The 24,293-nt window shown below is 44.9% G+C and overlaps 1 protein-coding gene across 4 annotated transcripts in view; it reads right to left on the bottom strand.

Annotated features, from left to right (window-relative positions):
- Positions 1-1,368: 1,368 nt before the first annotated feature.
- OSBPL5 (oxysterol binding protein like 5) overlaps positions 1,369-24,293 on the bottom strand; it is a 144,053-nt gene continuing 121,128 nt past the window's right edge. For all 4 annotated transcript variants that reach the window (XM_074918293.1, XM_074918297.1, XM_074918296.1 and 1 more), the window contains exons 9-22: positions 23,920-24,139; positions 20,394-20,578; positions 18,921-19,002; positions 18,206-18,304; positions 16,541-16,637; positions 15,492-15,590; positions 14,179-14,276; positions 12,072-12,161; positions 9,178-9,314; positions 6,303-6,488; positions 5,680-5,818; positions 4,439-4,556; positions 3,707-3,809; positions 1,369-2,699 (exon numbers count right to left, since the gene is read on the bottom strand). In XM_074918293.1, coding sequence (XP_074774394.1) covers positions 2,564-2,699; positions 3,707-3,809; positions 4,439-4,556; positions 5,680-5,818; positions 6,303-6,488; positions 9,178-9,314; positions 12,072-12,161; positions 14,179-14,276; positions 15,492-15,590; positions 16,541-16,637; positions 18,206-18,304; positions 18,921-19,002; positions 20,394-20,578; positions 23,920-24,139 — 1,789 coding nt within the window. In that variant the 3' untranslated portion in view covers positions 1,369-2,563. The remainder of the gene's footprint in view (positions 2,700-3,706; positions 3,810-4,438; positions 4,557-5,679; positions 5,819-6,302; positions 6,489-9,177; positions 9,315-12,071; positions 12,162-14,178; positions 14,277-15,491; positions 15,591-16,540; positions 16,638-18,205; positions 18,305-18,920; positions 19,003-20,393; positions 20,579-23,919; positions 24,140-24,293) is intronic.

Genomic DNA, 24,293 nt, shown 5'->3' with positions numbered 1-24,293 from the left:
GTGTTCAACTTTTTCAACATAAGTTATTCCTCCTAGAGAAATAACATTTCTGGCCACGATTTTCCTCAAGAATACCTTTCATCCTCCACGTGCACATACCTGGCATGTAGGAACATTCACCTCCACATGTTGAAATTGGATTACAGTGAATGGCACAAGGATTTATAGATTGTTCTTTTTAGAATTATTTTTTAATCCCCTGTGGCAGCAGCAGTAAATGTTGGAAACTCCTCTGCTGATGCATAATTAGTTTATGTAGGTTAATAGTTTCTTTCATTGAACTGCTCCTCTCGTGGTAACAGCGTGTTTTATTTAACTGCTGTAACAAGTCCCAGTAAAATCCCTGTGGGCATGTGAAATGGAAATTATCCAAAGAATTTCAAGCATTTGCTTTATACCTACTGAAGACTTCCTGTCAGCACTGCTTCTCTTTGGCTGAGGTGGGTTTGGGGATTTATTTTGTTTAGTAACAACTTCCCAAGCCAGAATACATAAATACCCCTGCAGGAGAGGAGAGGGTCCCATTGGTAACTCGGAGATGTGGTCCTGAAGGGGGGTGTGCGTGATGAGGAAGGCTGTGCTGACGGGCCAGAGATGTGCTGACTTGCCGAAACATTCACAGGGAGATTCAGGCAGGCAATCAGCAGGTGTGTTTGCACAGCATTAGGAGCGAACGCTTCCAAGGTGCTCGGGGACGTTGCACAGCCAGGCAGGCACCCTGGGCAGCGGGACGTTCTTTCCCAGGCGAGACCGGGGTCCCCCTCTCCCGAGTGTGACACTCTGCGGGTCAGAGCTCTGCAGAAAGGAGTGACTAGGGTGGTGTCCTTCAAAAATGAACCTGATCTGGATTGATGATGTTGACATTCTTCAAGGATGATTCCTCAAGGATAAGAATCCTTTGGTTTTCCAGAAACTTCTCCTAATAACTCTCACTCTTTAGTATTTGTGATCTGTTTCCTGAATGTCAGATTCCGGACGCCAGCTCTTATCCTGTCTGTTCATGTCAGGGAGCTGTGGTTCTCCCCATGGAACTATCTATTCTCAATCAAGTTACCTCCTTAACATAAAGCTTTTCTAAGTCCAAGACAAGCCTGTACATTTACATGTACAACAGTGAAAATCAAGGCAACCACTTTTCTTTCTATTTTGGGGAAGTTGCTACAAGTCGAAGACATGGACAATTTGATCCAGAGGGGTATCAAAATGCTATTGCTGTTCTAACTTAGGGCCTATGTCTGAGATTCTTGAAGGTCTTTTCCTGTAGCTTTTCCTCTAAAAGCCATGGCCTAAGAGTTGCCTACTTGTAAAATGCTATCAAACAAAAAACCGAGTTCAAGCACAGAAATAATCTGTCAGATAGACTGCCACTGAAAGTTGTGTGTAGTTTTATTTCAACATATCAAGCACAAACAGGTTTCCCCTAACTGGGGAATATGACGAGGAATGTACTCAAAAATTTGGAAACATTTACATTGAAAGATAGCCCAGACTGGCACCACCACTAAGTATTTTAAGGCTGTATATATAGCAGTACTTACCACTTGGAACTAATTCAGGCCAGAAAAGAAAGGCTTAGTATTGTCCGCAATCTACAGAAAATATTGCAATTCTTTAAAAAATGGTGTAAAATAGGAAGACTATTAACAGAGTTGAACAATGCAGTGGCAAAACCCTTCCTCCTTCCTGACCTTTGACAATAAATGTGCCTACGACCCAACACATGTACACCTATATCGTCCCATCCTTCTCGCCTCTCCTGGGGCAGTGGATTCCTCTCTACAATGCTAGTGTGTGATATTATAAAACAGCCATATAGCAAATAATAACAACAGTAATAGTAAGTGATCGGGTTTTACGAACAGGCGTGTCTGACGTTACACTCGATGGGCCTGATCCAGGGCACCAGTCAGCTCCGTAACCACACGAGGAGCTTTCACTGAATGCTTCCCATTTCCGACAGAGGAACGGCTCTAGGAAATTGTGCATATTTACAGTTCCCGTGGAATGGAAAATAAAACACATCCTGAGGTCCCAATCTGTGTGTGCTGACAAAACAGATCATGACTTAATATCCTGGGGGTGGATTTTTTGGACCAAGAGTGCTCCCTCCCATAAATAAAGGCAGCTGGACAGGCACCATGGCCATCAGTTCTTTAGAGCTCCCCCGCTGCACTCCCTCACTCGCAGAGGCCGGCGTGGCCTTTCCAGAACACTGGGGTGTTTACCATTTTGGGGGTACAATACTGCTGGGTAGTTATTAATTGCATCAGAAAATGACAAGACATAGAAAACAAATTGCACAATTAAAGCTACATTTGGCTTCAGCATTAAGGCCCGTACAGGTTAAGAGGTCCTTGAAGATGTACATGTAAAAGGCAAAAATGACATAATCTGCAGGAACAAAGTTTTGCAGGTTCCTAGGTCCCTTTTTAACCTCATTTTCCAACTTTCTTCCACCTCTGCCGCGTTGGTTCTAAAGTGCTTTGGTGCCTCGCTGGGCTCCTTGCGTGAGTGGCCCCCCTCCTGCAGCCAGTACTCGTTATTGCTGCCAAACGTAGTGATTTTATTTGAAGACATAATTAATGAATAGTTGACACGTAAGAAAGATACAGAGGAGAAACCAACAGCGAGAGTCCAGGAGGAAGCTTTCAGAGGAGACCTTCCTGTGGAAGGACTTTTTGTTGAGAGCACTGAGGTTTCTGGAAAAGAAAGCAGGATGTTTATTTGCGTGGCAGAGGGAGGTGTGCGTTCCGCACACGTGTGCACGCCCGGAGCCCCCACACTGGGAGGGATCCCCATACTTCAGAGCCCCCCTCACGGGTACAGCGCTGTGCCCCGCCAACTTTACCTCCCCTCTTTTTAACTTGTGGCTGCTGCTGGATCAGGCAGCATGTGCTGGGTGGCACGGGAAGGTGTAAGGGCACAAACCCCAAGAAATCTCTTCCTCCAGCACCTGCTCACAAGCCTATGCCCTAATCTTCCCAAATACAAGAGCTTGCCCTGGACGTGCCCAGAGCAGCAGAGAAAAGCTAATGCCATATCCCTGACGGCTCCACACCCAGGAATGATGAGCCTCCCGCGTGAGCCCACCCCGCGGACGCCTCGCGAGGGCTGGATGACTCCTCACGCAGAGGGGAACCAGCACGGCTCCCTGGGGCAGGCGCAGCAGCGAACCCTCCCCGCGGGAGTCTGTGGGGCAAAGCCCTTTGCCAGAAGTAGGTTAAGCAGCTGTGCTCCCTGCTTCCCCCTCACAGCAGCTACTGATTTATACAAAAAGTGGGACTTCAGTGCTTTTCACCCACAGACCCCAGTTTTCAGACCACACACCTGCATCTCTGCAGCAAACTGAGCAAATTCATAACACGCTCGATGGGAAGGGAGACCCCCACGCCTTCTCACCAAGCCAGGACCTGGCCCAGCCCCTCCCGACTTCTGCAGTGGTTTTGCCTTTGGGACTGCCAAGGGGTGCTTAACATGCTGAGGTGATGCTTTCTGCCCCATAAAGAGTCTTAAGAGGTTTCCTCGCTGTTTCAAGCAGGGGCTGGGTTTGCCTTTCTGGTGTGTTAATAGGCTACCTATTGAAACAGCTGTTAACTGCACCCCTGCAGCTTATAAGGACGCTTCAAAGGTCACAGTGCAGGAGTTAAATGCCACAGGCTACTTTTAGCCCATTAAGATCATTGATTTGATGAGAGAAAATGGTTACCTGTGTATGTCTTGTTGGGCTCTCTGTAGGGATAAGACGGCTGAATGAATTTCCTTCAGGTGATTCATTTCTTTCCCGCACTGAGCACACAGGCTTTCAAACCCTGGGGCAAAGCATTGAAGGACATTATGTTTTGCATCACTGTCTCTTGTGGTGGTGATGAAATACAAACCAGGTTCACCCAGCACGTGGCTGGCTGTGATCAATTTGTCACAGCTGGGGGGACACTTTCAGGAGAAAACATGGGGAAAAGGAGACTGGGGACAGAATCTTCCCTGCCCGAGGACCCAGGTTAATGGAGAGGTCTCGTGACACTGGCCTGGGGCCCCTTCTTGGCTCTCAGGAAACAATTTTTGCAGCATGCTCCCCAGCTGAGGAGGAGGGGAATAGATTGCTCACACCTGCCCCCATTCCAGAAACACTCAAGGTCACTTCTAATAAAGGCTGAGAAAAGGGAATGAGAAATGAAGTCTGTGCTATCTGTTGACTTTCCTATCTGTATCTTTCCAACATGTTTGTGCCAGGAGCTGGGAAGCCCTTGCTGGCATGGGTAGTGTAAGGCAGAAAGAGAAGTGGTATGTACAGTGAACAGAAGCAGAACATTCTCCATGTTTGCCTGTGGGCTGTGGGACATGGTATTAACTGGGCTGGGAAATGTCCCAGGGCTGGCTCAAGGAGTAAGGTAACAAGGAAAGAACATTAAAGCCTGACCCAGTGATACCAGATACTCACCATCATCATCTGAGAGCTCCTGCACCGACTCCGGCGTTGAACAGCTGCTCTCTGTATTCTGGCTGTGGTTGGACGGCTGATCACTGGTTTTGCGGCGCCTGCAGTCTTTGGCAGACCTCTGGATTAAACAGGGATTAAATGAGACTCGGTCACCGTCAAATTGAAGACTCTTGTGTTTGGCTTTAAACAAAAACTCGGGGTGCTGGGGAGTATCTGTGGGACTGTGAAGTCTGACTGCTTTCTCGGCCAACTCCAACTCCTGGCAGCTAGTTAAGGATATTACACACATGTCCCGTACAGAAGCATTTCCTCAAATGATAACATACTTAAGACACCCATCCAAATTATTCTTCTTGTAGCTTTAACTGACACATATAGCGATCAACTTCTGCTGAGTTGTGTACCCAGACAAAAAGAGGAAAAATTCAGAATCAAATTTCCCGGGGAAGATTTTTTCAGAAGGTGCCTGACGGATTTAAACATCACAGAACTTTTCTGGCTAATTTCTTGAGGCACTTTGCAAAGTTTCTCTCCACCTCTCAGATGGGCAAACCAAACACATTGATTCAAATTTCTCACTGGCGGGTCTGAAAAGCAGTTATGAACATCAATTTTGCCATTGTTGCAGAGATTCAGATTTGAGGTATTAAAAAAGTCTGTGTACATAACGAGATATGAATTTTTCAATGTAGTTGGGTTACAACTAGCTAGTTCAGCAGTTCTACATTTACAAAGCATTTTATGAATGCCATGTATTACTCCAAAGATGAATGCAATGAAATGAGAAAGTATCACCCCTATTTAAGGGAGAGGATGGAGGAGATTTCTTGTCTTGCCTAAGAGGAATTAAGTGGTAAAGGCAGATGGCAAAGGCCAGAACTGAAGTTGCAGGATCTCAGCTGTGTACTCCAAAACCTTGCTCACACCCTTACTATGGGAAGTTTTCCGCTTCAGAAACACAGAACAGTAAAGTTCAGCTCAGTCACATGCAAAACCCAGTATAAGAGTCACTAACTCACAGTGACTAACACTGGGTGGAAGAAAAATACCAAAATATGTCAACCAAGAATTATAATTATTTGGAATTAATGATGACATAATATTGCAGGTCTAGAGTTGTAAGCTATATTTACCCAAAACAAACCTTCTAGCCTATGTGCTTACATGAAAATGCTTCAAAAAAGGGCTGTGTATCTAAGCAATCATAAAGAAGATTATATTCCCCAAAACAGGCTTTTTACCTTGTGCCGTGTTATTTGATTGTTTATGCATGTTGTTTTGTGGTTCGACATCCTTGTGGATAAGTGTCTTTCCATGGTCTGAAGTACCCCATTCTTCTCAAACTGGGCAATGTCATTCAAAGGATCCCAAGGTCTTAAACTTTTGAGAGCAGAGGAAAAAACATCAGAAAAGCAAGGATCTCACACCAGGTGTGTTACGAGTAATGCACTAATTCCACGTGTCTCAGGGCAGGCATTCACTCCTGACAGTAACCAGGGTTTCCACAGATGCAGTGTGAGGAGTAACAGACCCTTCCCTCCGCATTCACAGCTCCTAGCAATACCTGAGGGGGGTTCAGTCTCCAGAGGCTGCACCCTTTGTGCCAGGGGAGGAGAGCACAGTTACCAACTCGGCTCGCACAGCGCAGAAAATCTCTGCTAAATGATCCCGTGCTTGACTGCAGCAATAGCTACAGATTTTCTGTCCCCAAGCCCTCATTTCCAGCTATTCCCAGTCAGTGTCAGGAATAGGTATTCTAATAATGACATGGAGCTCAGAAAGAGCAAGCCCGGGGCATAGTCTAGGGAATGGCCTGTAACCTTGCTTGCACCCCTCGAGCGGCACCCCCAGCCCCCCCACTCACTCCTCGTATTTGTAGCGCCACTCGTTAGTGGTGGCGTCGTGCTGGAAGAGCAGTGGTTTCCATTCTGTGCCGTTCTCTTTCCGCTCCCGGGCAGCATTCCTCTGCTCCTCTTCCAGTACAAATTTTTCCTGTGTCGCCTTGTGTTGATCGCCTTTGTTTATTGCACTGGTAACGTGCTGCCAAAGCCTAGAAAGAAACAGGGAAGCAAGTTAAACCACCTTAAAGCCAACATTGCATTTTGCCAGCTGGAACCTTAGAGCAGACACTTTTCTGGTCTGTTGATACTCCAGAGGAACTGTAATGGGATTGCTCAGCCTTGGTTTTGGCTTGTAAATGAAAGGAACATTGTAAGAACAGCAACACTGAATGCTGTACGCAGTGATTGACTGAGGAACAGGGGAACTTCCCCTTAGATAACATCACCTACAACACTCATTAACATCTTCAGTGCTGTCTGTGTGAGTTACAAGATAGTTATGCTCAAATCACTGAGGTTAGTGGCCTCTTTAGAGATGATGTATAATGGAGAAACTGTTATCTTCCTCACACTTCCAAGCATTTCTGTTTAGAAGCCTTTGTGTTAATGTCTATCCCTGAAACAAAGGCTTTATATTTAAAGTTTAGAAGCGTTGGAAAGCAAATTCATGTGCACGGCTTGCAGCTGCACATACAGGGTTGTACTTCTGTATAGGATTAGCAACTAGACTCAGTCTGCAAGAAACGGACACATACTTGTGGTCACAAACCACAAACATGAGCACAGGCTTTCCCTCGCACTTGTTTTCAGCTGCCAAAAGATACGTGATCTGTCATATGATGTCTCACTGAGCCCCCACCCGGAGGAGAGGATCAGCCTTTTACAAGAGAAAAATGACTTATCTTTTTTTTACTATAGCGAAGCTGTGATAGGCCTCTCCACAGTTTCTCTAATCAGAGCACTCCAATCTTCATTTCAGATTGGAAATACTTCTGAGAAGAGCAGCAGCAGCTAGCCCTCCCAAAACACGGCCAAGTGGTTGAGTAGTTAGAACAGGCACTGGAGATCCAGGCTGTTCCAGTATTCCCAGCTCCACAAAACACCAATTCACCATTTAGAAGATGAATACATTACCGCATTTCATTTGGAGCTTGCTGTGAAGCTCTTAATTTAAAAAGGATACTGATGCTTTCATTATATTCCAATCACCATATGTTAACAGAACACTTCCAAAAAAGCAGCCTCTTAGATAATTAACTGAAGGCAGAGGAACACTTTCCAGTCCTTTTTGACACGTCACTCCCATTTTCCTGTGTATGAATCTTTTCTCCCAGAAACAAAGGACGGAAACTAAATTTAGACTCAAAGTGATGGTGATGGGGGAGGGAGGAGTGAAAATCATGGCCTGAGAAAATACTGTGGTGGCATAAAGAGTCAGTCCTAGGGAATGAGGTGGTGTAAAGAGCAAGGCCTCTAATTCTAAGAATCTCAGAGGGACACGCACAAAATTGTTTGGCAAGAGCAAATTGCTTCATCAACAGCTGCACGTGTCAGACAATGAGACCCTCCACGGTGAGCTGCATAATGGTATGAGCTTCAGAAACTCGCCAGCCTTTGTAAAAATAAGTGATTTTCAGCACTGCAGGAAAGACTAAGCAATTCAGGCAGAACATAACCTGGATTAGATGGTAATTCATTCATGCAACTATCAGCATAATAAGGAGCTCGGTGGACTGTCTTTTAAGGATCTCTAGAATTTTTCCTTTTTTTCTCCTTTCCATGGATGCATGTATCATTACTGATCTCTGATGTAGCAAAGGAAGTCAGCTCTGGCAGTAGCCTGGTAAACACAGAAATGGGGATCCTTTGTCTGCAAGACTGAGATTTCTCCATTAAAAGAATCTTCTTCAGAAAATTAATAGAGAAATGTGCTGCAGTCTGCTCTCTGTGACAGCAGCGAATGCACGACTGTAACTTACAAATACAAGACTTTATTGCCCATAACGTCCACTGCTGTCCAGAACAAACTAAATGTTGAAGTGTTTTTATTTTCATGCAGTCCCTTTATTTACCCAAAAAAGCGTAATCTTCTTAGTGTGATATGATGCAACACCAAAATTAGGTGCCCTCAGGGAAGTGGCCAACGTCATGCAGAGCCAGGAAGCAAAGTGCATGTGCTGGCTGGGGATGTGAGCTGCTACTACACTGGTGAGATGGCAGGACTAGCTGGCTTGGAGCCAGTGCCACATGATGCTGTTCTTGCTCAAGAACTGGCTCGGGGATGCACATTGCATCAGGTAGTCATTCCTTTCATTTCCTAAATCATGTGCCAGGACTATATTTTTAGGTAATCTAGATTATCCTAAAAAAACCTGGTGCAGACATCATTGGAGATCTTGCTGAGATTACAAGCGAGGCAGGATTAAGCATTGTTTAATTACATTCTCTCATAAAATCCTGTTACGTGGTTCAGACTACTGCTCTACTCCTGCCAGGACTTTCCACATGATTCCTGCATCTAGTTTAAGAGCCTGTGGTTGAAACAACCCTTCTTGACAAGACAGCTGACCTCAGATTGACATCTTGCCCTTCCATAAAATATTCCAGCTGTTACAGAGACTCTGTTCATGATCTCTGGAGTTCAGGCAGCGTTGTTATTTTAGCAGATAAAATGTAGCCTCCATTATTTCTCAGTCCAGCTCCCTGGTTATTTCAGAGCTATACTGCATGGAAGTACTCCAAAGGTAACAGACTGGGAAAAAACAGGTAAATGGCTGGGTAATATGTGCAGGCAAAGCGGGTCACTGCCTTTTCAGGGCTGTGCTGAACTGGAGCCTTCTGATGAGAGCTCTGCTTCCAGCAGGGAAGCATCAGCAAGACATTCCCAGGGCTCCTTACCTCTCTGACTCAAAGTCTGTCTGCTCCTCAAACAGCACAATATGGCGCTTCAGTCTCTGCCTTCGTACTTCACTGGTTGGGTTCCAGAACATTTCCGCGTTCCCGTTTTTCAACTCATTTATATGCACTTCCCCATCCTGAGAAGGAAAATTAAGTGAAAAGGTTAATGACGATCCGAAACGCAAGGCAGAAAATAATCCTGACAAATGGAAGCTGCTTCCGGATGATCAGAGATAGGGCTTGGTTAGAAGGTTTCTTTCCTCCTCTACCCCATTAAATCTCACAAACACTTCCTGAAAATTTCTAAAATGAGTGAGGCGAGGCACTGCCGGAAACACTGGCTGAATTAATCAGAGAATAATTAGAAAGGGACGTGGTCCCTCCCAGACAAGTGTACCCATAGAAGCCCTAAGATGCTCTTCTTTCCCCACTGTTCCTCCCAGGTACCACCCAGCACATACAAACCAGATCTGTAGCTCCTTTTCCAGTCATTCTGCTATTCCTCAGTGCTGACATCTCACACAGACCCTACTGAAATTCCATACTCTCCAGAAGGAGAGCTAAAGCTGAGATACTCTTTCACTCCCCCCCCCCCAGTTTAGCCTGAACTTCATTTAGCACCTCAAAATGCCAGGGGTTTTTCATCCTTATTCCTTGCCAATCTACTTGGCAACCAACCATTAAGGAGCACTTCTCTGATCTGAGGCTGGCTAGACAATATTGCTGTGTCCCTGCTTAACTAAGCTGTTTCCCAGCCCTGCTCACAGACACAGCAATGCCACGGAGCCAGACCGGGTAGTTTTCAGGGCATACAGCAAACAGCACGACGCTGACTGCAAGTGGAATGAATCAGACGATTACAGGTGCCGGAGAGTATGTGCACTGGTGCCATTCAGCGGCCTGGACACGGTATGAGCATCAGGCAAACCTTATTTAGGTCACAGCTACGGGCTTTACCCATCGCTGCTTATTTTCTTTGTGTCCCAGCTGCTGCATTTCTTCCCCTGCCACGGTCAGTCCCCTGATGCAGGTCTCAAAGTTTACTTCCCACATCTTCAGCTGTGAAACTCTTTCAACCCTGAGGGACTCCCTTCCCTCCTCAAAGTCCCCCTTGGGACATCTTCTTCCACGGTCTGAGGTGCCAGTTCCAGGACAGATCTCAGGGCCCCAGGAGCCCCCCAGCTATGGATGGGAGGAGGCAGGCAGGCATTATCCAACAGCACTATGTGCACCCCTAAGGGGCATATATACAAGCAGCCCTCAGCTGCTGCTTTGATCCTGGAGCTGAGAAGTTGGGATTTCCTTCCCTCCTTTATTCAGGTGAGGTTTTGGGTCCTGAGGCAGAGAAATTAGCCTTTCAGCTGCCACAGTTTCCATCAGAAAACCGGACAGTGCCAGAGAAAAGCGTGCAGAGCTCAGGAGAGCAGGCCAATACTCTCAGCAGGGAGGGAGGAGAACAAACAAGGTCCCTACTGCTGCACAGCAGCTACTCTATTCGCAGCGTGCAACTGCAAACAGCAGCTTACGGAGCTACCCTTTCAAAGCCTTTTAACTTCTTTTATACATCATTCTAATTTTGTGCACCACAAACAACCAGCACAAAGAAGAAGGGAGGAATAAATTATTTTCAGGCTGATAAAACCCAAACACAGACGGCTGGAAGCTGAGCAGCATGCAGCCATGTGGCTCAGTGCCCCGGGGAGCCGCTTGCTGTGGCGGATCGTGTTTGCAGGACCCAGCCCGACCAGGTAACGAGGTGAGGAGGTACTCCACAGCCCGGCACAACTCACAATTACCAAGACACGTCCTGCAGGGAAGGGAGTTCAGAACAGAAGCGCTGCCCAGGCACAGGGAGCAACTTTACTTCTCTACACCCAGAAAGGGCAAACCTTCCGATTGCAAAATGGTCATTAGCCTTTTATGTAAACAGACAGACTGCCTGAGGGGAGCAGTCCAGTACCAAAGGCTGTGGTTAGGGCCTCACTATAGAAAGGGCTTTATCCAGGCACATTTCACCTGACCTACTTTAAATACGTCCTTTAGGATGAGACAAATCTCGTGTCAGAAGTGGCAATTTCTGTGCACTGGAAAGGGAACATAGGTCAACTATAAGGAAGATGTAGGTGCCTAAATGCAGCTGAGATAAATACCTAAGTGTTCAGCCCAGGGCTCACTGTTTTTGCCTCAGATGCCAGGAGTTCCCAACCAAAACTCGAGACTACATCCTTCACTGTGCAACTTTATCCTTGCTGGATTTTGGGTTAAGGATGCCTTTGAGTGGTTCCCTTGGGGACACCAGGTGTGCAAAGGTGCTAGCTGTTCTGCTGACTCTTCAGAGCTGCCCATACTGATAGAACCTCACTGAATCTATGTCTCTGTCCTTTACCTTATAAACAGAGGAATAACCATCTTCTATCATAAAGGTGTGCTGTGAAAATAATGAATGTAAACCCCTGTGAAGTTCTTCCCTGATACTGCTGTAGATGGGGAAGTATTGAACACAACAAGAAAAAAGGAAGTCTCATGATTTTCACAGTCACACATAAGACACACTATGCCTCCTGTCACCAGTGCTTCTCCTAAGCCTGGCACCCTAAATACAGAGCCTCTGGCTTTGACAGAACCCCTCCTGGCTGCGCTGGGCTCTGGGAGTGCGAGTGTTACTCACGCTGCAGGTGGATGGGACTACGGAAGCATAAATGACCTTGAGAGGTGCGGTTGGAAAGCTCTGCTGGCCCCCACTCCCTGGGGACAGTGGGAAGAGGCAGGAGAGGGGCCCTCCACAGCCCCTGCTCCACGCCGGGGAGCCTGCCAAGGGCTGCCAGTGCTCCCGCGCACCCACCCGGCTGCCACGCGCAATTAAACTGTCAGCAACTTCGATTATCGTGTGTTACCCAGTGTCCATTGAGACTTGCTAACACTTCTTCTCCTGATTTAATCTTCCCAGAGATTTGATTAATGCTTGCACTGCCACCGAAGAAGGGCTGTCAGGGGAGAATAGAAATAGAAAATATGATCAGTCTAGTCAGAGCTGGAAGGGAGCCAAACACAGTGATGCGGCAGGAGGGAAGGAAAGTGCAACCAGCTTGATTTCCACTATTTCTGGGGAAAGGCGGAATGAATTCTAACATGGATTTGGACTGCCTAGCATTGTGCCCTCCTCCTTTTGTTTACAATACCAAAATCACTGTAGAAACTGCAGGAAGGGAGATAAGCCTTCAGGTGCATTAACATGCAGCGGCACGAGGCCTCGCCTCCATGCAGATCCATTTATCGTCAGCTGGACATCGGGTAAGTGTATGTGGGCAAGTCCTCCCCGTTGTCCAGAGTCACGTTACAGTTTGCACCCTTGTACTTGCAGCCTTATCCAAAGAAATAGAGCAGCACTAATGCAGTTGGTGACATTTCCTGCTTATGGGACAGCAACAGCAGTGTGGCACTGCTGATAGCTATGTCTGTGTGAAGTCTTCAGTGTGAAGAAGCTCTCATCAGCAGCAAACAAAAAAGGGTATTTCCAGAGTCAAGGAAAAGATTCTCAGAACAATGGAAAATTCCCCTCACCTCCTGTCTGCCAAACACAGGAAACAGCAGTGATAGAGTGACCAGCTCTTTCATTCATACCACACAACATTTCTTCACGCATTTTATCAGCTACTTTTCAATATTGTTTGTGCAGAAGAACTCTTTTTTTTAAAATAACGATATGAAACCAAATTTCCTGCAATACCCATGGAAAAAGAAATCACAAGTATCTCAAGAATCAACGTATGCAATCCAGCAGAGAATTGGTACATATCCAAATGAATAACAAAGTCATGGGGTTACCCTCTAACTTCTCACAATTCTCCTAAAAAGGTGGCTCAGAAATATTCAAAGCAGAGCACGTAGTTAAGCCTTAGACCTTTCTGGGTCATATTTGGACTAAGAATGTTGTTTTCAAGCCAGAAAAGAAGGGTCTACATTTTAAGCTCTGAAGTGTTTATAGGTTTGAGATGACTGAAGTCAGGGAAATACTCCACTGGCCTCGACACAGTATGTCAGGCCTATGGGAAGAACTGGCTTTAAAGATAAGTATATGCAAATGTCAAAAGTACATGGGGCACAGTTCCCTTTGTAAGGGCAAATAAAGACAGAAAATTACTGTTGCCCCCAGCAAAACTCAGTCTGCAAAAGACTTCCCTAACTCCAGTAATCTCTCACATTTACATTGGCTAAGGCTGCAGCCCTAAAGTCCTTCAGGTTCTCAGTTCTCCATCTTTCATTTTATGTCCTGGCAAGAAATTGTTTGTTGGAACAGAAGAGAAATAGATGCTCCTTAAAAAGCAAGTTAACTGTCCAAGAAAAGTTACAGGCCATCATTTTCCCTCCCAGATTTTAACACATGTAACTACAGGAATGCTCAAAGATGTCTCCATTTTATCTGCATACCATAAATTTGCATCACCAGGCTTTGCAGGGGAGGCAATAGCTACGTGAACAAGTCAGTACAAGGCAATAACAGTGTGGCTTGTCAGTGTGATAATTCAAAATTATCCTCCTGAAAATGGGCTCTTACCCAGCCATCAAGGCAAGGGCCTGGAGCCTGGAGAAACACCAGGCACAGTTCACTGTAATGCCTGCAAGGTGAGAGTACCTACGTGATGGCTACTAGAGAGCTACACTGAAGATCCACATCCTAACTTGCCTCAAAATAGTCTGCACACCTCACTGTATTTTGCAAGCAGAAGTAATTGCACCTTCCTAAACAGAAGCCATATTGTCCTTGCCAAACATTCAGAACAGAGTTTGGCCAGTGGCATAAAACTCAGGCTTCCTGGGTTCAAATCGAGCTGCACCAGGCAGAACTGACTGCGGGATGATGCCTCCTCTCCAGGTAGGCCACCCTGTGGTGCACACACATGTTGCTGATATATAAATGATCTGGTGTGTAAGGTCAAACCTTGTCTGGAGCACAGGGGCAAGCCTGAGACCCATACAAACTGGGGCCACAATGTCTCCTACCTTGAGCTTGAATTCCAGTTCTGCCCTGTGGTTAGTTTTCTCACAGTCGATGGTAACTTTCCCTCCAAGCTCCATTGTCATGGTACCATACAAAAGTCCTGAAAGGGAAAAAAGAGACTTAAGAGAGGCCCCAGTGCAAGTGATCTGCTTTCTCAACTCAAACTGGCTCTCGCTGACACGCTGTGAAATTCACTGCTTGGCTTAAAGTTTTGAAAATACAGAAACCAAAGTTTCTAGGAAATGGCTCTTCATTATAAGCATGAAGAATCCTCCCCTGAGTCCATATTCCCCATTTATTACACCAGCTAGGAAATAGCCTGACTCACAGGTGCCGATAGTGCATCTGCAGCAAGCTGAAAGTGGGAAAGGAAAAATAAGGAAAGCTGTGCCCAGCAACTTCATTTATACCAGTGCTTAAACAGACCCAGTTGCTTCTCACAGGGTGGACAGGGCAGAGAGGAGCTTTAATGGGATTCAGCAGGACCTGGGAGACTAGCAGTCATGCAGGGGACTCCTCTTTACACATGCCTACCATTTTATGGAAAGGTCATTTGCAGAAAAAGAAAAATTGACAAGAAAAAGATTTATGCACAGGAACAGTTCACAGAGAGCGTGATTTACAGAAGTTACTGCTTTCAGGTAGCTAGACCCTCCATAAGTATTAACTTAGAGGTCAACATGCCAAAATGAAAAAATATTCAAAAACCCCAAATTGGATCAAATGGCTGCAGGAATGATTTTATCACTGTGGTTGACGTGCCACTGATGCTTAGTTACAGCAGTAAGTCAGGAGCCATCCCCTGGCCTCTGTGCACATTCAGCTCAACAGAGCAAAGCCACACGGTAACAGGTATCAGCCTCACTGAGGCAGCTCATACACTGAGGAATATCATGATTAGAGTAACAAAGAAATCAGAAGAGAAGTCAGGAATTTCCATTACTCTCAAAAAGCCAGAAAATATAGTAAACAATTTCAGTGTTAACATTAGAAAAACTTTTTATCCTCAGAAGCTCAGAACTGTACGTTCATTCCTTACATCTTCCCTTTACCTGCAGTGCGTATACACAGTATTTTTTGTTTCTACACAGTGTTAAAACTCAGCTCTGCATAAACTAATGAAAAAGACTTCAGTGAGGCTGAAGCCTTCTGCTGGGTGCTATGACTCATGTGTGGAGCAACTGCTCCCTGGAATTACCAGTTTCTGCAGTGCCAGGTATTCCAGAGGGAAGAAGAGAGCCAGTGCAAAGTTAGCCAGTAAGATACCATTATATTATTTTTCTGTTTGCTTCCTATTTGAACAGTCATAACTTACCTTTACAGTGGGCGTATGGCATAGTAATGATATAATCTTCCCCTCTGTTTAGAAACATAAGCTTTGCTTTCCCGTCCAACAGTGCAGAAAGTGAGTTACCTAGAATTTAAAAGAACAAATACATATATATTAAAAGTGCACGTTCTACTTGGTCATTCATCCTACTCTAGCAAAACGTTCCCATTAAATGTAGGTCACTAATGAAAGCAAAGATACAAAATGCTAATAATTCAGGGACCCTGCAAATCATTTACTGTCGGAGGCAGGCAGTTCTAATAAACTCTCTGCTGTACGGCTCATTGTTGCTCTGGCATTTAACCCCTGTTGCAGAAAGGGCAGTAGATTAAGTCACTAGTGGGATGCAGAAAGTAGTTCCAATGCTCATAAGTTTTCCAGGTCCTTCGGTTCTCACAACTTTTCTGATTGTGTATGATCCCAGATAAAAAATAAATTTGGCAGAAGGACAGCAATGACTATTTACAAGTGTTTCAGCAAATACATTTACCAGAGGATAGTACTTAAGAGGTGCTTGCCTAAACAAAAAACCTATTTCAAATAGCAACACTGTTTCAGAGCCCGTAGCCCTGCTGTCTCCACTGAGATTAAAAGGCTGAAAGGCATTTTGAAGCTTCAGAGTTCAACTCTAAGAAATCTGGGAGCTATATAAATGGTTACATTTATACAGAGACTTTTGCAGAAGTCTGCTGGATGATCAGAGAGCTATAGAACACTCATCCATGAGCATATGGAAAGCAGTCTGACAACCAATTGCCTACACATTCTCGTGAACCTCTGCTTTCTGAATACCAGTTTTTTAAAGCTCTCAATTTTTCTGATTTTTCTTTTTAAACATCAATGTGATCTCCCACTGAAATGATGAAAACAGGGAAAATTCAGGAGAGTCAAGACAAGGAATTAGGGTGTCCTGGTGGTAGATCTCTTAAGCATTTCTTTGTTCTTAACTCTCAGCACACTCAGGAGTGATTAAAAACCAAACCAAAACCAATGCTATGACGTTACCTGGAAGATGCCTAGGCTTAATGCCTTACCATAAAACTTGGACCTAGCTAGAATGCTGCCAGTAATGCAGAATCCATCTTTCCTATTGCTGACATGAAAAGCTGACACTGGTGGATGATGTGAGACCTAGAAGAAAAATAGGCACAGGTCACTTACAGCAGTTGTTACAGGCTAGGCAGAGTGGAGGGTGCACACACAGCCTCACGGGGTGTTACACCTGCTCTAGGGAAAAGTGCAAGACAAAGGCCACAGGGCTGAGCAGAGTCAACCAGAATGTTACAGGAGGGAACAGTATGTGAGGCCATTATTTATGAGAACATTATATATGTAAACTTTCTCCCCCACACTGTATTCTCTTGTCTTTGTGCATTTGAGATCACTTTAGGCCAACAGGTACACTGTCAGACTTTCAACACAACAAGTGACAGTGCAGAACTTTGTAGCAGCATCTGAATAACCTCCATAAAATGGATGCAATAAAATTGCTGAAATAAAATAACACAAAATAAAAATTCTTTTGGTTAAATAGGAAAAAAATGTACATGAAACAGGGAGTCCCTGTACCAAAATCCATATGGTCCTCAGATCCCTTTACTAACACTGTAAATATAAAATAAAATATTGTCAGGCCACTTTACTTGTGAGCTCTGCCTTTTATTTATCTCCAAAGACATAGAGATAATCCTTCCATTTACTCCTATTAAAATCATTATAGGAAGTTTAGAAATAAAGAAAGGTAGGATTTGGTTATGTGTTTTATGATCCTTTTGACAGAGGCAACACAAACCACAACTATGTTTTATTAACAATAAGAAAACAGCGGGGCAGAACCCCATGGAAAGTGTCTTTATTGAAGAGGTGTGCTGGTTTTGGCTGGGATGGAGTTAATTTTCCTCCTAGTATCTATATGGGGTTGTGGTTTGGATCTGTGCTGAACACAGTGCTGATAACACAGGGATGTTTTTGTTACCGCTGAGCAGGGCTTACACAGAGCCAAGGCCTTTTCTGCCTCTCCCCTCACCCCCAGTGAGCAGCCTGGGGGTGCACAAGGAGCTGGGAGGGGACACAGCGGGGACAGCTGACCCCAGCTGACCCCAGGGGTATCCCCCACCCGACGGCTCATGCTCAGCACATACAGCTGGGGGAGGAGGAGGAAGGGGGGGACGTTCGCAGTGGTGGCGTTTGTCTCCCCAAGTCACCGTTACGCGTGATGGAGCCCGGCCGTGCTGGAGATGGCTGAGCACCCGCCTGCCCATGGGCAGGGGGCCATGAATTCCTTGTGTTGGTTTGCTTGCACACCTGGCTTTTGCTTTGCCTATTAAAGGGGTTTATCCCAAGCCATGAGTTTTCTCACTCTTACCCTTCCGATTGTCTCCCCCATCCCACCAGTGGGGAGTGAGCGAGTGGCTGTGTGGGGTCAAGTTGCTGGCTGGGGTTAAACCATGACAAGAGGCTAATGTTGTATACAGGAGACCTGCTTTTATAGTCTTGCATGACTGCCAAAGCTCACAGTAATCTTTGTAAATCTGAAGAGAAAAAAGATCAGCAGCTAGTTCACCCCATGTCCCGCTCTGGATATTTACACAAAACTCAAACTTCCTCTCCCAGGGTGAGATGTGGAGTGTGTTCCCACACACAGAGGTGCAGGCAGGCTGCTGTTTGCAACACCTGAGCATCCAAGTAAAGCAACTTACCTGTTCTGCTATGTAAAATGTGTGGCTGTTCGTCTGGGGGTGAAACCAACAGCAGCGAAATGTCTCTCCCAGAATAGGGTTGTATGGCTTTTTTATTCCCTGAAAAGCAAAGCAATCAAAACCTGCTACAAATGAAAGATCTGCAATCCAACTTTACAGAGCTGGCCACAAAACAACATAATAATTTTCTCCCTGATGCTTTAACCTAAGTCAATCACAAGAATCAAAACCTAAGAACTGGCTACATATATCCTCCTAATCTAATCTTTTCATCTGAGCCATGGATTCATCTGCTATTCTTGTCAATTTAATCTTTTGCCCCATCAAAGCTTTACAAGATGACAAAACTTTATTATTTCTGCTACAATATGCAGTGGGTGCCTACTGATTTAGAAACATGGCACTATGGCACTAATAGGCCTGAAAAGAGAAAGGGGGCCTGCTTTCAGACAGGGGAAATATCTGGCATCCAAGGAGATGTTACTTGTTGATGACTAGTTTTGCCTTCTAACTGTCCAGTGCAAAAGCTCTGAGATGGTCAACACTATTCTGCATTCAGTATCTACTCTGAAACCAAATGTAACTTCAGTTTTAAAAGTAATGGTCAAAGTCTTCTGAAGAGGTAAAGTGCCAAAGAAAAGGCAATAAAGAATTACACAACCACAGCAGAAGGTTTCGAAGCTTGTTACAACCCCAACTCGATGCATTCTTTTACCTTTGGCTTCTTATAGAAGCCGGACAGATACCACCTCAAAACTTGCTTCATTCGACTGTATGGATCATCTTCAAGGACAGCCCTGCAGGAGAGAACATAAAATGGCCTTTCTACTGTTCACACATCACATTTATTTCATGCCAGTACAACAACATTCATTTCAGTAATATTTCCCTAGTACTAAAGGGAAATAACTTCCGTGCTGCTGCCACTGGAAAAGGTGACTGTCAGCAGAAATATTTTTTTTTTTTAGTAATGTACATCATACAACATACCAGTAAACTCTTAAAATGTGGCACCTGCTGCCCTGCACTCCTGCAAAAGGTCTAATAGAATTTCTGGAGTGTATCAGGTTTGATTAGACATTCAAGCATGTTAATGTGGGACTGCCACTCACACTTAGTTACAGTGTGAGTCATAAAAGCCATAATACTTATGCCACCAAAATAAAAGACAATTCTCTTTTTCTCTCTTTTTCTTGTTTCCCTCTTCCTTAAAAGATCTTTAAAGCTGATGTGCTACATGGCCTCTTTCAGTACTCTGAGGTTGGAAGGGACTTCTCATGGTCACCTCATCCAGTCCCTCCCAGCTGAAACTTGAAGTGGGAAGTAAACATAGACGATAGTGTTCCTGCTATTTCCAACCATTTAGTCAGATTTGAAAATCAACCTAAGTTCTTGCGAAATCCATTTAGAAGGAACATCCATACCACAAAGAGGTTTATGTAACAAAACCTCCAAACCTCTTGAAGTTTTCTTAGATCTCAGCACTGAGGAAAACCATTTCCTTAACTTCAGATGTTACAAATACCACAAACAAGGCTTGAAAATACCACGATTCTAAAATTACCCAGAGGCAGTGGAATAAACATGAGTAACTAGTGTTGCTATGTGATTATTGTACACACTGGTTTTAAAATACACCAAGCATATCTCATTGAGAAGGCTGGCCCTACCTGGAAGCATAACATTTTCTATTTTCCACTCTGCTGCTCCCAGCAGGTCTCTCTCATCAATGGTGTTAAAAGATGCTTCTTATTTGTTTATCAACCAACATAATTATATTGCTTTTGGGGGCAGAAGTGCTTGACAATCCTGTTCGCTCTGTCCTATTCCCCTCCGTACACACGTACACCAGAAGGTGGCACAGCTCTGCTGCGAGATGCTCAAAGGAGAGAGCAGAATCCCCACCGGTTCCAGCCAATGCTGGCAAAAGTGCATGTGCCAAGCTAGTTTTGTCTGGAGTTTAACTGTTTTCCTTGCTTCCTTGCTCCTCACTGGCAGAAGTCCACCTTTAAAAGGTCACTGCAGCTAGTGCCTGGCTTCATTTATGATGAACCCAGTGACCTAGATGTTATTTGGGAGCTTTTCAAGCACATAAACACACCTCAGCCAGCACCAAGCTAACTCTGTAACACATTTTCACAAATACCAGAAAAATGCCCACACTGGGCACCCTCTGCGTGCTGCTTACTGGGAAAGCAGGTCAGCATGGTAGTAGTAATCGGAGAGCTTGTTCAGGAAGGAGCGTGGCTCCAGGATGAAGGTGGGCAGCACCACCCGTGACAGGTCCATGCCGGGCCGCAGCTGCTTCAGCAGGATCCACATCAGGCTCTTGTTCTCCTCGGAGACAGTTTCTGTTTGAGACGATTCACCTGTCTACGATGGGAAAAGGGAAGTTCAGGGCAGAAACAGGAAAACTATTTCTTGCGGGTGCATTTACTGGGAGAGCCCAAGCTCACCCTGGCATACCTGGCCCTGGCACAGAGGTGACGCTCAGCTACAGCACTGCAAAGAGACATCAGCTGTCTCAGGAGGAGTGGATCCCTGAAGCACTAAAGGGAGCAGTACAGCAGTACAGTACAGCAGTACACCTGGGCCTCTGCGAGGGCTGGCGTGGCAGGGAGGACACCTCTGCTGTGCTCCTTCCTGAGCCCCAGCCTCCACACCCTCCGGGGTGTGGACGTGCCCAAGGCTGTTCCAGCATCACTACAGCCAGGTGGGGTGTGTACAAAAGCTCCTTTCAGTCTCATTCTCAGCAAATGAGAGACTGTAAGATTTACTATTATAAATGTAGAATAATTTAAGAGATAAAAGAGTAATAAACAAAGAATGGAAGCAGTCCTTCAAGTTCAAAATAAGACAAACCAGTAGTAGATAAAGGGCCCACTGCCAGGTGACGCGCACAAAGACTCTGCCCCCCAGTGCTGCTCAGTGCCCTTTGCAACAGGAGTGCAGGCAACTGTAAAAAAGCCAAGGATTATGTTGTGGTTTCAGCTATAATTGTGGAGGTCCTATGCATTCCACAGGGCTACGTGGGGGAATGGACCTTTCAAGCCACTGGAGAAAGAAAAAGTAACTTTTCAGACATTAATGTTATTTTAACACAGACTTTGACTTTTGTCTAACACCCATCAGGATTTAACAATGAAAGAGAGTATTTATACTTAGCCTTTCTACTGTTTATAGACAAGGAACTTGTATCAGTAAAAGGGCACAGATCCACTTTTGGAATGGACTTTGGTTTGGGAGAGGACACAAAGCATATCCCAACAGGATTTGCAGATGGTGTAAATCACTAAACACTGATTTTCACCACCTGAGCATTCCCAGCACCACCTTTTTGGCTCCCAGTCAGCTCTTTTACTCGTCACACACCACATCCGGTTTGTACCCTGGGGGGAATTTCAGACCGAGGAACAACAAAGCTCTTTCCATTTCATTCTTTTTCCATTATCATACCACTCTTCTTGTGTCAGTCTGATGCAATACACAGCTTGAACCTCCAAGAAGAAATGGAAACCATTAAAGAACGTAATACCATAGCGTCAGCTAGGGCTTACAATATGTATGGGTCTGTCAGAACTTTCATTACTTATCCAGGTTCTCAAGTGCATGTGTATTGGCAATATCAATTAATGCCATGTTGAAACTGCACAAAGTGCAAGTGTGAAATTGCATAAAGTGTCACTCAGAGTGAATCACTGCAGAAGGGATGGATGAAGAGGGAAGGAGAAGGAGGTGCAGGAAGATGAGAACAACCTCAAGCCACTTCTGGTTTGCTTTCCTCTCAAATGCATCATCCTCAATAACTCTTTTTATAACTTGGTATAACCACAAAACTTTTTTAAAAAGGGGTTTTTGTTATACATCTACGTACTGAGGAGGTCTCTTTTTTATATTCTAGACCAACTTTTGCAGTCTCAAAGTCCTCCTGACACCTGTCTCTTCACATTCCTACTACAAACAAAGCAAAGCTGGAACATCCATCCACACAGATGCACAAGCACCCACCTTTCAAACACAAACGGATGCACATACACACGTGCACACCTTTCAATTGAGCTTTCAAAGTCAAGCTGAAGATTTAACAGTGATGGTTTACATCTGTGATCTTTGTCCTGCCAAATCTGAACTGTACACACAGACTGAAGGGCAACAGTTGCACTTTAAGATGACAGTAAATGTTATTAATTGGCAGTTATTTACCTTGATACATCTCATCCCATTGCTGAGAGCAAACTGTGTCACCGCATACAACCTACTTGCCCTTACCTTATGGTCACCAGTGGGGTAAGACTCAACAACCAGTCCTACCTGTGTGTCTCGGGTGACCACAGCCCCATCTCTTGGCCAGCAACAGAAATCTAGTAAAATATGTAATGGCCAAGGCTGCATGGCAACTCTTTCTGAAAGCCCACTGGGTGTTTGTTACCTGTGCAGAGCACCCACACTATGGCTAGTCTTACTTTACACTACACGAAGTGTCACTCTCTACAGCAGAAATTCAGTCCTTTCCATTTGGTTTGTACTGCTTTTCTTTTTATTTTAATGTAAAACTGCAGAGATCTCTCTCACTCTCGCACACCCACACGCACACATCAGTGCTGCCTGTAACGGCTCATTCAAGCACTGAAGTATCAGCCTAGCCTGCCAATACTTCTGGCACAAGTTTGTCAAGTGGGAAAAGGTCATTTCAGAATAAGCAGCTGATAAAAATTAAGATCGCTTTAATTTTGCTGTTGCTTAGTTCCTCAGCTATATTCAGAATCCCCTGTTTGGACCCAGTTACCATTTGCTGTGTGTCTGGGGTGGGATTTGAGGGGAAAGATGCACAAAAGGGGAGTTGGGTTTTTTTTGTATATGTAGGCAACAGTTGTGTTTGCAAGCACAATTTCTACAGCAGGGACTTGCACCTCAACCCTGACATCTGAAATGGCAGCAAACACACCCAAGAAAGAAACAGCTTTGTAGCAAAGTGGTTTTCTTTGAAGCACCAGCAAGACTTCAGCTCCCTTGCTCAAAGCAATAGGCAAGGGAAGTGCTCAGAGCCCTCCTGGTGCTGGAGCAGAGCTCCTCTGCTGCCTGCCCGGACTGATTCTCCCCAACACACTCGGCTCCCCCAGCTCTCTACCGCTGCCTTCTTCAGAGGTGTCACAGTGACATCCAGCTAACAAAAGCTCTTATGTGGAACAGACACACATCCTCCTGCTGTTAAATGACATGAGAAGTGGCTTTCCTACAAGAAACTGTCATTTTGGAATCAAGTGGCTCAAATGCTCCATTAGGACTCACAAAAAGGATGTTCCATACATAATGAAAAAAGGGAAGTATCATATTTTGTATCAAGCAAGGATTGAGCATCCTAATTGGCCAGGACACATGCCCAGAATAATAATTCCCTCTCCTGCTGGCTCCACAAAGCACCGTGCCAATGCTATGCGGCTCCTTAATGCAATAACTGGTTAAAGCAATCGCTGATACTGGAAGCACGCCAAAGCACAGTAGCAGAGCTGCTGTTCATAATGCATAATTATTAGAGCACATGATAATTCAACATAATTTAGCAGAAAGCTGTGCAGTGCTTTATCTGTAAAACACTGGAACTCACAAAGCTGGTTCTTAACCGCCACACATCCAAAAGGCTGAATGACAGATACTACGAACGCAGACATTTTAACAGAAACAGACAGTGATTAAAATAATTTTTTTTCTTTTACCTCCCCGAATTCCTCATAGATCTGTTCAATATAAGTCGTCCCTTTTCTTCCTGGAGAGACCTCTCCATGGATTTCTGACTGATCGCTCTCGCTTTCGTTTGTTTTCCGGCTGTTCTCATGAGTTTCATTCTCCGACTCTTCTACGTTGTCTCTCTCAGACTTGTCCGAAAAAGCATCATTTTCCAAATGGTGGTGGTTCTCCAGAGCTGATTCATTCAAACTGCAACACACAGTTCGTTACTTGCTTCAATTTGATTTACAAAGCCAGATTACTTAAGGCCTTTTAGAGAAAGTAAAAACAACCCCCAGGACTCAAAATAGGGTGTGAAGCCCAGGAGAGATAAGACATTGATCTCCTGTAGCAAGGTTTTTAT

Source organism: Athene noctua, chromosome 14 (genome assembly GCF_965140245.1).
Source record: "Athene noctua chromosome 14, bAthNoc1.hap1.1, whole genome shotgun sequence".
NCBI lineage: Eukaryota > Metazoa > Chordata > Aves > Strigiformes > Strigidae > Athene > Athene noctua.
Note: the sequence above shows the minus strand (reverse complement) of the source record. Positions and strands in the feature narration are given on the sequence as shown.